Source organism: Opisthorchis viverrini (assembly GCF_000715545.1).
Source record: "Opisthorchis viverrini unplaced genomic scaffold opera_v5_613, whole genome shotgun sequence".
Classification (NCBI taxonomy): Eukaryota; Metazoa; Platyhelminthes; class Trematoda; order Opisthorchiida; family Opisthorchiidae; genus Opisthorchis; species Opisthorchis viverrini.
The window spans coordinates 110170-122453 of record NW_008752270.1 but is presented as its reverse complement, the minus strand read 5'-3'; the positions used below and the strand labels follow the sequence as shown (position 1 = coordinate 122453).

The 12284-nt window shown below is 46.4% G+C and overlaps 1 protein-coding gene across 1 annotated transcript in view; it reads left to right on the top strand.

The window, feature by feature from the left end:
• Nucleotides 1-12284, top strand: part of T265_11837 (hypothetical protein) — a gene marked incomplete at both ends in the record, with an annotated part of 52966 nt that overhangs the window by 2751 nt on the left and 37931 nt on the right. The window contains 8 exons of the mRNA XM_009178621.1: nt 2024-2247; nt 2327-2570; nt 3718-3876; nt 3971-4080; nt 4166-4438; nt 5177-5474; nt 7878-8290; nt 10290-10603. Of these exons, the coding sequence (XP_009176885.1) occupies nt 2024-2247; nt 2327-2570; nt 3718-3876; nt 3971-4080; nt 4166-4438; nt 5177-5474; nt 7878-8290; nt 10290-10603 (2035 nt within the window). The remainder of the gene's footprint in view (nt 1-2023; nt 2248-2326; nt 2571-3717; nt 3877-3970; nt 4081-4165; nt 4439-5176; nt 5475-7877; nt 8291-10289; nt 10604-12284) is intronic.

The following is a 12284-nucleotide window of genomic DNA, read 5'->3' as shown; positions in this document are numbered from 1 at the left end:
GAATTTTCAGTACGCTGGTGTCGGGATCATGAGCGATGACTGTCCACGATCGGAGAGGCTGCTCTTGATGGAGTGGAGCTGCAGGCTGGGAGTGCCGCGTTTTCTGTGGTTATTGGGTTCTTGCAGCAGTACCCCGCAGCAAGGTCAACCATTGTGGTTGATCTGTCGGTAGACTTCGCTGTTTGTCCCCGCACAGCTGGCTCAATTCAGCTCAGAACTTGTGAACTGGGTGTGAAGTTCACCTCTGCGCCTTTGTCGTCCGCTAGGGAAATAAACGATGATAATTTCACATACGCTGGATGGGGTGTCCACGCGAGGATTGTCGTCCCACGAGCATCACCTTCCCCAGTAGTATATTGTTCTGGGATGCTTGGGTAGGACCTGATATTCGGAGTCGTGACTGATTGCGTGGGCGTTCTTTTAGAAGGTACAGGCGTTTACACCTATCTTCAGGTTTGTCGTAAGTTTTTCGTAGTTGGTCGAACTGTTCCCAAACGAAAGTCTGTTACGCCCCACCCCCTAGGACTGTTTTGGCCAAGTTTTCGCGCCTCTAGAGAGTGGTCCTTGGAAATACGCTTGATCCTGACAGACCGCGCCGAAAACCCCTGTACGGCAGTTAGCGAGGAAAGGGTCATCCGAAGCCTAGATATTCATTTGCTTCCCTTTTGGCGTAACCACTGTGCGTGGAGCGATACATTTTTGGGCTTTGTGACGAACCTACCAAGGATCGACTGTGCCAATTTTGTTGACATGCTTGTTCTGGTGATCAAAACGGAACATGCCTACTGGTCTTTCCCACTCAGGAGTAGACACTTGTTTTCGTTTTTGCTGTCATGTTTATTGTGGAACGCATCGCAACCCTAAGGTAGAGACAGCTGGCGCAAACAAACGGGTCGGGAGAGTTAGATAATGGGCTTATCTGGTGGTCCTGCCAACGCGTACATGTGATATGCCATCAGGCCTGGCAGGCGTGACACTGCACTCCACGCGTAACATTCGGTGGACAGCCATTTCATCCACAACTGTTGTGGACAGCTGTAGAGGAGGGCAGCTTGCAAAAACCTGGCTTATGATTCTATGTGGGCGCATCGCAGAGATGGAGTGCAGTCTGACAGGTTTTACTCAGATAATGTTAGAATGAAAAACTCAATATAGATAGATTAAACAGCGAAAGAATTCTTCGACGAATTCGCACGAGCAAAAAAAGAAACCAATTTGGGAAGTACTGCGTGCACGTACCGCCCACGAATTTTTGCGCATCCAGTCAAGGTGTTCGGCGAGATGGATCAGTGGCTAGAGCGCGAATTTACTGACCGGAAGGTCTATGGTTGCAATCCGACCTCTTTTCAACTTCCCCTGTGTAGACTTGGATGACGTGGCAGTATCCCGGCTCTCGTGCCCCCTTCTGGTGGCATCGCAGTTAGGCGCCGAAAGGATGTTACAGCTGAACGATTTTTTGTGATGGAAATCTGTTCGAAAGTCAGTGAGTGGGTAGCAAACGCCACAGAGGCAGATTGAGTGGTGTGCGTTGAAAAAACCTGGAGAGGCTGTTTAAATCTCCTTTGTAAGATTACGCTCGGGGACGAATCGGGTTACGATATCTGCATGGACTGCATCATGGCTATTTTATTGGTATCTGCTTTCGTGGAAATGCATCGAGAAGATCGTGGGGACCGAACCCCTAAGTTTTGCGTTAGCTGTCTCTCCACAAGAGGCAGGGTTTTAGCCACTGACCACTGTCTCGACTACGCGTTCATTATCGGTACCGTAAGTGGACACTGTGCCGAGCTTATGTTCTTGTTGGACAAGCCGAGTCTAAGTTGATGTGTGACGGCTATTTTCATTGAACTATGTGATTGCAAGAGCACCCTGGATCTCCTGACACTCGTTGCATGATAGGTCGTCCAAACTAGAGGTCAAAACTGCCATCCCTTACTATCACTTGATTTTTTTTTACCGTAATCATATTTGTGCGGGCAGCACGCACTTCACTAAACTATGCTTCCGTTCCCCTTGTGATCAGGTGTTCTGCTGTTCAATGTACAGCGTTACCTCAAAGCTACCGGTTCGTGTACATTAAGGAAAGACAAGGCTCTGCCAGAACACGATGCGGACTGTCGAATCACTTGCACGGATCCAGTGCATTGGGTCGCCTTCAACAGTGGCGGTCTGGTTTTGGCTGTTGTTACATCCAACGAAGTACAAGGCACTTTTGTCCATTTAGTCGATCTCGTGGAGCTTTTACGGGTTGGTTCTTGTTTAGACTGGTTTGACTACCTTAAAATCTCTTGTGTATACTTGAATGCCATGCTGTCGTTTTTTATAGGTTGGCTCCACGCAACTTTCTTCAATCAGTCGTTCAGTTCGAGTCTGTGGTGGAGAGCCCTCAACCGCAACGGGACAGCCGGGTTGGGAGATTAGAGATTTTGCCTGGAGTCCAGCATCACCGGATACATTTGTACTTATCCTCAAGTGCGGGGTTGTTCGATTAATATCCGCATCACCTGACAGGTCGTCTGAGTCAGTAACAGTAATTGGTCATTTACAGTGCGATGTGGACGCCCAGTGTCGTGAGTCCTCGAGGTTTCCATGTTGCCCGTGTCACTTATGCATGCATGCTAGGGGTTGCTCTCATAGCCTGTCGTTCGGCCACTGCGCTGACTTGCACCCAATTCACTGATATCATCCACCAACGTTTCAAATGGTTCATAATGCATGTCCTTAAGCCTCAAAGTTTTCAGCTGCATTCAAAAACCGTCACCCTTCTTTGACTGCTTTTTCGCTCCATTACTGCTTACTGCCTATGTTTATGGCTTGCTCCTCTAAAACCAGGGATTACTTAATACATGGCTATCATGAATTTTATAATAAGTACCCCGACTATATCCAGGGGGGGGGGGAGATGGCCCAAGTGGTTAGAGCGCGAATTTACTGACCGGAAGGTCCGTGGTTCGAATCCGACCTCCGCCACTCGACTTCCCCTGTCTAGGCTTGGGCAACCTGGCAGTATCCCAGCCCTCGTGCTTCCTTCGGGTGGCATGGCAGCTAGGCACCGGAAGGGTGCTACAGCTGAACGCTTTCTTTTCTTTTCTATATCCAAGGGGACGAAGACTGAATTCCAAGGTTGCGCTTACGTAGTTTGCTTGCATGGGGAATCCTGCCATCGGGCACGTAATGCCGGATTGCTGACAAGCAATTATTCGTACCGCTATGTCCCCCTGTTTAGTTGGTGCTCAATGCAAGTGAACGATTTACCATTGAGTAAAATCCTGATATTGACAGCTGGAACTCTGTCGTAACCCATATTATTTGGCTGAAACGCCCGCCCAATACGAATTTATTGAAAATGAAACACCATAGTCAGCACTTCAGACACCGGCCTCTCGTTTACAGTTCTCATGCTCGAGATAGTGCGGGGGTCACTGCGCAGGCCCAGTACTAGAATGGCCACTACTGCAACCTTATCCCTAACTCCTCAATGTTTCTCGTATCCCCCTGGACAGCCTGGCGGCAACTCGGTTGGTATATGTGATTGCATTCGTGACCCCGGGATGAAGTCATGTAGTTTCCAATGTTTCATGGCGTTTCTGCTTATATGTGAATTTTATCGCGTGCCGTCCGCCTATGTGGACGCCGCATTGGCTGTGATTTGTTGTTTAACTACTTACGGTGAACCAAATTCATTTATCCATTTTGGTTTTTCTGTTTGTATCCAAGTTTCATGGAGTGGAAAAGGCAAGCAGTTGGCAGTTTGTCTGAATGGTATTCTTCCAACTGCTAACGGCACTGTCCAAGGCCCGCTCATTCTTCAAACAGACCCGCAGCTTCGACTCAAGCGCACAGTAGCTCTAGATTCTGTGCTGCCGCAGTTTTCAGGTGGGTTTAGCAGGTCATCTGACTCCTATTATTAATGGTTCCGTGCGCCCTGCTCATTCCGCTTTTTATATTTCTCTTTGCATTTGACGCTTAGATGCAGGTACAACTCCTCAGCCTTTGGATTTACTCTGGATTTCTCCTTCCTGCTTCATTCTTGGTCTACAGTGTGGTTCCAGTTTGCGAGCGGTCCTGGTCAGTGCTCCAGTAAGTTGCTCCTTAGTTGTGCTTTCGAAGCAAACTGTTTGTGGAGCGGTTAACTGCGTCTTTCTCCTTATTCCCCCCCCCCCAGACCAAATCAACCGTGGTCACCCATACTGAATTGGTCGAACTATGTGGCATTACAACCTCTCCCCATCGCCAGTATTACTTCCGCGCTGTGAACAGTCACTACTTTTTGGCGACTCATTCAGCGGGTGAAGAAGTCTTGCTGTACCACCTACCAGCTCAGTCTAGCACTGTCGTGTCTGGAGAAGAACCACCACCACCACCCACCGGTTTACTCAGTATTGAACTCCCTCCAGATGGTTCCCCGATCGGTTTGAGTTTGGGCTTCCACTGCGAGGTTTGTGGTCAATTGAGCAGTTTTTCATCTACCTTTCCTTTCCATCATTGACCTTATGTTTGGAAGGGTAAATATAGAGGCATTTTGTCTTTCAAACCAACACTCGGCAGTTTGTGGACCATTTCAACATACGATGTGTTTCTTTGTGAATACTCCAAGCGGTCGTTGGTTGGACGCTTGTTTAAGTGCGAGCCGGCTAAGATAGTTGAGTTATTGACAACCAACTCCCTATGAGGAATATGTGCTTATGCGAAGAGGGCCGATCACCAACACGTATTAAGTCAGTGTAGCACGGTCCTGCATGTCCTGAACGGGGATATATTTTTCTCGGCAGTGACAACATCTAAATTGTAACGTCTTACCAGTTTCTGAAGGTCTATAGACGATTCTAAAGCTTGGAGTTCCTTATTTTCAACAACGTCGTTACTGTGAATGATGCTTATTGAGTCGCACTTCGGCTCCTTGACTAAGAGGTCTTTTTTGTTTCGCTTCTCCCATGCATTTCGGTAATAGTGCGTCATCAGACTGAAAGAACCGCTTTGTACCAACATCGCGCAGGTGTTGACGCTGAATTGTAGTCATTAACGTTTTTTCTGATTTCGATCCAACGATTTTTGTCTGTGGAACCACTAAGGCTTCTATTAAGGTGAAACGCATGGAACAGTTCTACCAAGCACATTAGGCTTTATTATCAGCACCTTTTGTCGCTTTCCTGTACTTCGTATAACTTATCTTCAGTCCGGTAGGCCACAGCCATATGCCATCGTGAGACTTACGAACGGGAACCTTAGTCCGTTTTTGCTTCATATACCCACCATATTGGAATCTCTGCAACCCACCTTACCCAAGCCGATTCACTTGCCCGCGCCACCACCAACAGTATGTGCCCCGGTCAACCTCTGCGTTTCAAAGCCCGATAGTTCAGATGGAATATTACTTCGAGATTCCGCCTCTCCCTTATCCGTACCAACTGCAACTACTCCTTTGCTGCCTCCTATCACGAATGGATTATTCTTGGGCCTCATACCACAAACCGGTAGGTCCAAATTACATCCTTCCTCGCCATTCCGTTTTCGCGTCTGGATGCAACTCAGAGGTAAATTCGGTCGAATAACAATTTACTCAATTTAGTACATTGGCCTCATTTCGCCGCTTACATTGTCACCACTAACAATTATTCAGAAATACAGGACCCTCCCATTATAATAGTCCATATGTAGTGGAAACATCGGATCAGTAATCCTGAAGTACATCGAATTTTTTTTCGAAAGAGAACTTGCTCACGGTAGATGAACTGGTCACACTCCATAGGTTATGCTGGGTCGGGCACTTGCTCCATATGCCAGTCTGCCGGCGTCCTCGAAGGGTTCTTTTCGCGTAACCACGCGAATAGTGAAAAGGAGCCAGGGGAAGTCCAGCAATAAATTGGGAGCGAAGTATGAAAGCCAGTACCAGCAAACTTAGCTGCGCTGGTCACTGCCATCTCCTTGGATGGGGACCCCGAGACGAGACACATCAATGGTTGCGGACATTGTCACACAGCCCAGTAGCAGTCCCAATGGAGCATATGCATCCAAGCTGTTGACTTCAGTGCATAGCTCCCCTCTCAATCTCCTAAATGAAAAGTCCGCTGAAAACCCTGTATTTGCGTATCAATTACGTCAGCTGCCGTATCCAATGCACAGCTACCTGCCTCACCTACCCAAATCGGCGAACGGAACTGTGTTAGATAGGACCATTGTACGGCAATTACACGGTGTTTTACAACTGGTGTGTAATGGGTTCGACATAACTGTCATGCAGTATCTCTCATATAGAAGTATCTGTATCCTCATCAGTCTAGTTTGAGAAGTCCTCCCGTTCCTAGACGATGTTCATAGTCAGTCCACATCACAATGTTGGACTCGAGTTTCACTTTTATTTTAGCCCAGGAGTAGTGCAACTCCTTTGTCACCTCAGATTTTGAACTGCAGACATCTAACTTGCCAGACGAGCATGTTACCACCACTTGTTCACCTGTGCACCCACGCGTATGAATTGTGACTTCTGAACGTGTTCACACTTGAGTACATGGTCGTTGGTTTGCTCGCTGAGCTAGGCAATTTGATTGCATCAGGGCAGCTTTCACTTTGCGGTGATTTTATGCCAGGTTTATTCAAGCAGCATTGCTGTAACCCCTGGATTTGTTCCCCTTGGATTCCATCGCCTGATGACCCAGAATCATTCATTTGGATGAGACTGCCCAAGTGGTTAGAGCACGAATTTGCTGACCGGAAGGTCCGTTATTCGAATCCTACCTCTGCCTCTCGACTTTTCCTGTCTAGACTTGGGCAACCTGGCATTATCCCAGCCCTCGTGCTTCCTTGAAATGGCATGGCAGTTAGGCACGGAAAGGGTGCTACAGCTGAACGAACGACTTCATTTTCATCTGTTAAAATGGGAGTTGTGTTGCGAAACGTGGGTCGTCCAATAAGTTCATCATTTGTTTTTTTTACTAGACTTCTTTGGATGCTCACGTAGCTGCTCAGTATCCCGTATCTTCTGTATGTCTTGCGAGTGTGGGCATTTGGCGGCTCATCACTAGAACCACGCAAACGTTTTCATTTAGTTCCAGCATATTGCTTTCCGAATCTACTGTAACCCCGTAAGTTGGAAAGTCATGCAGATTCTTAGTCACAGATGCGTGGACTTGTTTCTACACAAATTGACTACAATCATTCGGTCTTTGTCAAGAAATACAGCATAAAAGTTCACGGAATTCGAGAATGGTTCTACTTTATCAGATTGGTATCTTCAGCTATGCTCTCCGATAGATGTCGGTCTGTTGTATCGATGTAGATCTCTCTACAATCGCCAGCGAATTCCTAGATGTTGAGGTAAGCGAGTCCGGTCAATTAGGCTGGCGCAGTCGCAAGGCACCTATAATGGCAGTTCAAATTAAGCACTATAGACTCGGCGTAAGCCGAGTTAGGCTTGTGCCTGATACCACTGGCTGAATCTTAAGAGATTCCCCCATTTGATGAATTAGCGCATCAACCGTCTTTGTGTTGGCATTAGGCGTCATATATGTAGCCATGGAGTCCGGCATTTACTTACCATCTACTTCCCTTTTTTAGTTAGATACATCTGGATCTCAACCTCACTGTGTACTTTCTTCCATCCTGATGACTCAGTATTTTTATTTTATTAACAGCTACAGCCAGTGAGGTGTCCGAGTATCATTTCGCTGACTTCATCAAAGGGCTGGCTTGGAATCCACTGCCGTATATTTCCTATTACTCATGTGTCGTCTATCAGATGGATGATTTGGCGTGATCTCGACTTATGCAGGGCTTGGGCCTACACACACCCATTTTATGTACTTTAAGCCTGCTTATTGATGTTAGTTGCCCTGCTTGCAGTTGCAATGTGGCGTTGTCCCATTACTATTATTTCTCAGGTCAACATTCGTCTACTATTAAAGCGCCAACTCAGACCCCTTCGAAAGATATCTCAACTCACACTTCACAATCAGTCACTTCACCGTTTGCGGACAGGACACGACCTCCTTATTCGGAACGACATCCACAGGTCGCCGACACGAATGTTTTAGCCCGAACTCATTCAAGTCACCTGAAGTCATCATCCCAAGACCGGGTTGCACGTTTGCCGCACTCTGTGGAAATCGCAGCCATACAGTTCACCACAGCTTTGTTGGCTGAAGCTGAAGCTGGACGTGCTGCTTGGCGTGAATTGTTTGACTTAATGAAGCGTGGATCGCATGTCGAATCCAAACAAGAATCTTCTACTGGGGTTGACGTGATCGAAGCTCGACTGTACGACGTTAACGTGTTCATGAAAGCAATAGACGAGGTTGGTGTAATGTATTTCTCCTTATTATCCATACTATTACTAGTCGAGCCTTGCTATTTCGAATATCACCGCACCCGCGCCCCATTTTTTCAACTCGGTTTCACACGAATATAGTGGGTCACATTATTCTTGGACCACGCAGGATTCCTTGTTATGGTTACCGGGATGTCCCTAGCGTCTGACTTTCGAATAACCTCCGTATGGGATTTCCGTACTGAGCGGTTTCACCGTAGTTGTTATTTTTCGTAGCCATTACAACTTACTGCCACCTGAGGCCCTGAATGTAGCTATGCCACATCGACATCTGCCGTACTAAAAAAATGCCTACTGTCTCGCAGACGAGACACAAACGTTTTACTTATGACGTTTGGCAATTCAGCGTCAAATCTCCCATGTCAATCAATTGCTGCATAACCTTGTCTCAGTTATCTGTAGAAGGAGTCCCATTTTAATATTCTATTCAACTACACCATCGTCTCGAACCTGCATATCGGCATTACCTTGTCTGGGAGCTACGGCTCTATACTTACCCTCTACACCCCCGTCCGTGAGCTGATGTAAAATCATTCAAAATTTCCTAAGGGGCCACCGCGCTGTTGATGTCCACTGAAAACAGTCCATTCAAGGGGTATTCACCGCTTGAATCCACGTGGTGCTTGCCACCAGTCGCACCATGAAATTCATTTAGATTATCCGTCCTGTCGTACAAGTCAGCCCCTTATTGTACAGCGTTCAAGTCCCCAGATACAATCATAGGATTTTTGTTGTTTTCCCATCATCAGGGTGTCGTTCATGCGCCTCCAACCAAGATCCACGATGGGCAGTTTCCTAAGCACTACCTCCGGTGTAGACAAAAACTGCTGAATGGGTTCTGGGAGATATGCCGTAGCCATAGCATCTGTTTGAAGGTGTAGCATGCGAGAAAACTGAAATTGCACGTTTGTTGTGCTGTACACAATTTGTACGTCTTGTAGTTTTGGTAATATGATGTAATATCATTGACCAATTTGGCCTCAAACTACCAAAAGCAATATCGAACGTTCCGAACTAAGTTTGTGTTAACGGAAGACGTGACTGAATCTCTCCGTTATGATGTATTGGCTGTCTAAGAGTTTTCAGCAACCTTATGTGATGCAGGTGCCGAATTCTGTACAGAACAGGTTATAAACCAAACCTGTATGTGTGCGTGCAATGCCTGCTGTGCTGCCTGTCGGCACACACAGATCTGAAGCACATGATTCGGGCAACGTCACCACTCGCGCGCTGCGACGTAACACACGACTAAAGTTCTGTTGGTCGTTCGGCGTTGGTGAATCACACCCCCAAACGGGTCACACTGTCTTTTCAGGGCCAAACACATAGTTTGGTTTTCGGTCGACTACTTTGCTTAAAAAAAGCTTTTCATTCGATTTGGTTCAACTTGGTTGCCATTTTTAGACTTTTTGATGTCAGTTTTCAATACCTCACCAATGTGCCACTGACCTGGCACCACCTTCGTGGATAGGGACTCCAGGAATCAACTCACCAATGGTTGGCACCCGCAGAAGTGACTGATCGCACAGTCGGTGGCGCTCGTGCACCAAGACCATCGCCTTCAGCGCATAGCTACTTGGTTCGCGAACTAACTGAGCATGCCATCGCCTCCGATGCTTGGTTGTATGCCCCACACTCTCCCACTTTCCAGTGATCGAATTTTTATCAGCTGGAACATATGTAACCATGGTACACGGTTCATAGCTGATAAATTGAATTGAATGACTGATCCTATTTAATATTAGTTACTTCCCAGTTCCACGCTTTCGGGTATTCTATTGCGCATCCAAATTGTGTTCGTCAAAGCGGAAAGTTGCTCGTGAAATTGTTTTGTCCAATTTGTACCCCTTTTGTGACTTCCTCGCTTATCGTCACTTTGGGAAATCAGATGACGAGGGTTTGGACTGATATCGCGCATGGATATGCCCAAGTCACTATCATTTTGTTCCTGTTAACCGTGTTCCAGGTACTGAATGAAGTCCATACCAGTGCAAAAGATCGCAGACAGGAGTTTCTGAACGCACAAATCTATGCTGAGAAGGTCCGGCAGGCATTTCGTCTATGTGCTAGTGAAGCATTTATTCCCTCATTGACCAGCCAGCTCGATCCGGAGGCTTCTCGTTTATTGGAACGCTTGAAGCGTCGGTCGCACCTGGCTGAGACTAGCCTATTTGATTTGGAGGCTCAGCTGGAGGCTTTGTCAGCCGAAATAGAAAACTGTGTGGGAGCCAAGCGTTCTGTGGCAAAAATGTTCACAGAAGTTGACTCAGCAGAAGACAGGTAAGCCTAATTTTGCCGACAGGCAGAAAGGGTCTTGCCTTAGTGCAAACCATCCGATACTCCCGGCTATTCTGTCCGGATTGAATGAAAAACACTTGGAACGCGCTTCTGTTTATCATCAGTGCACTTTTTAGTCACCTTTTTTCACGCACCACTGGTGTTGTTTCCGTCAGCCGTATTGGATCTGAAACCTTTGGGTTTTGTTAGTAAAACAACACTTTTCCGACCAGATTTAAGGGTCAGTTCTCACCAACGTTTCCCGAATTTCACATATTCGGCTTCCCATTTTCCGAAGGATCTACTCGTGCGTGGCAGGTTATATGTATTCTTCCGAAACCATATCACGTTTCTGTTTGTGTTAGGGTTCACTTAGAAATATTGTCCATAAATTTACGTACTCTTCGTTCCAACCGATCTTTCTTACCCTGCAAACCATCATGCCTATAAACAGATCAATAAACAGAAAACCGATGATAATTAGCATGGAAGGTTTGGTTTCAAATCAGGAACAGCCACATTACTCAAAACCGATAGGCAGAATCCTTGAATTTATCCCATTCTCACATATTGTTGCCGTTGGTATCACTTGACTGCACACTTAAGTCTTTTTTAGTCAGTCAAGAGAGCATTCCAGTTTTCCCGAATAGGATATGAGCCACCACCTCCTATCACAACGTTGGTCGAGTTGCCAATTAAGCAGAAATAGTAATAATAATAATAGTAAGAATAATGACAATACTAATAATGACGTAACACCCTTTCGGTACGTAGCTGCCATGAAGCCCAAGGGCTGAGATGCTGTCAGGTTGCCTAAGTGGTTCGAAACATGGACCTTCTGGTTAGTAAGTTCTCACCTTAAGCATTGAGCTTTGCCGAGCACACTAATCCGACCTATGAAAAGGTATCGTGATGGCTTCGTGATGCTCACAACCGCCCTTTGAGTCCTTAACCTCGGAGCGCTACTACTGTGTCACTACGATCGGCTCCTTTTTGTCAGGATCTGTGTATCATGGGTACTAGTGAGTCATCAATCTTTTTGAGGGGCGCGAATACTTCTTTCAGCGATGCACACAAACTTGGATAAATTACTGAACGTCCTGGTTCTCTAACCTGAAGTTGATGTTCTGATCATGTATGATTTTAAGGCAGTTGAGAACCTTCATACTTCTCTCTTGAGAGGGTCATTTGCAGTTCGGTTCTGAAGCGTGATTTGAACCTACCGTCTTAATCCAGGTGATTCGGCTACAAAACGGTGTTGCTGACTTTCGCGTTTAAATCCGTAGCTAAGTGACGAAGTATTCCGGTCATCTACCCATGAGTTCCTGGTTCGTCTCCCATCCGATATGACTGAGTTTTCCTGTTGTTTTCTTGACAGCACACTACTCATAAGGCTACTGAGAACTATTCGTCAGCCTACCTGTGGTTTCTCCCCTCTCGGGACTCACTAGGTAGGCGCAGTCCCCGGGTCCATATCTACTCTACATTCTACCAGCTGTGGTTTTGTGCTTCCCTTCCATGTTCGTATCTTACTTCCTTCAGGACATTTCAATTTTGTACGTGGTTGGCCCAAAATTATCATCATCAGAGACAGTAACATCAGTGTTAACACTGATGCTTCACTGCCGTACAACCATAAGGTTCGTATATATATATATATATATATATATATATATATATATAT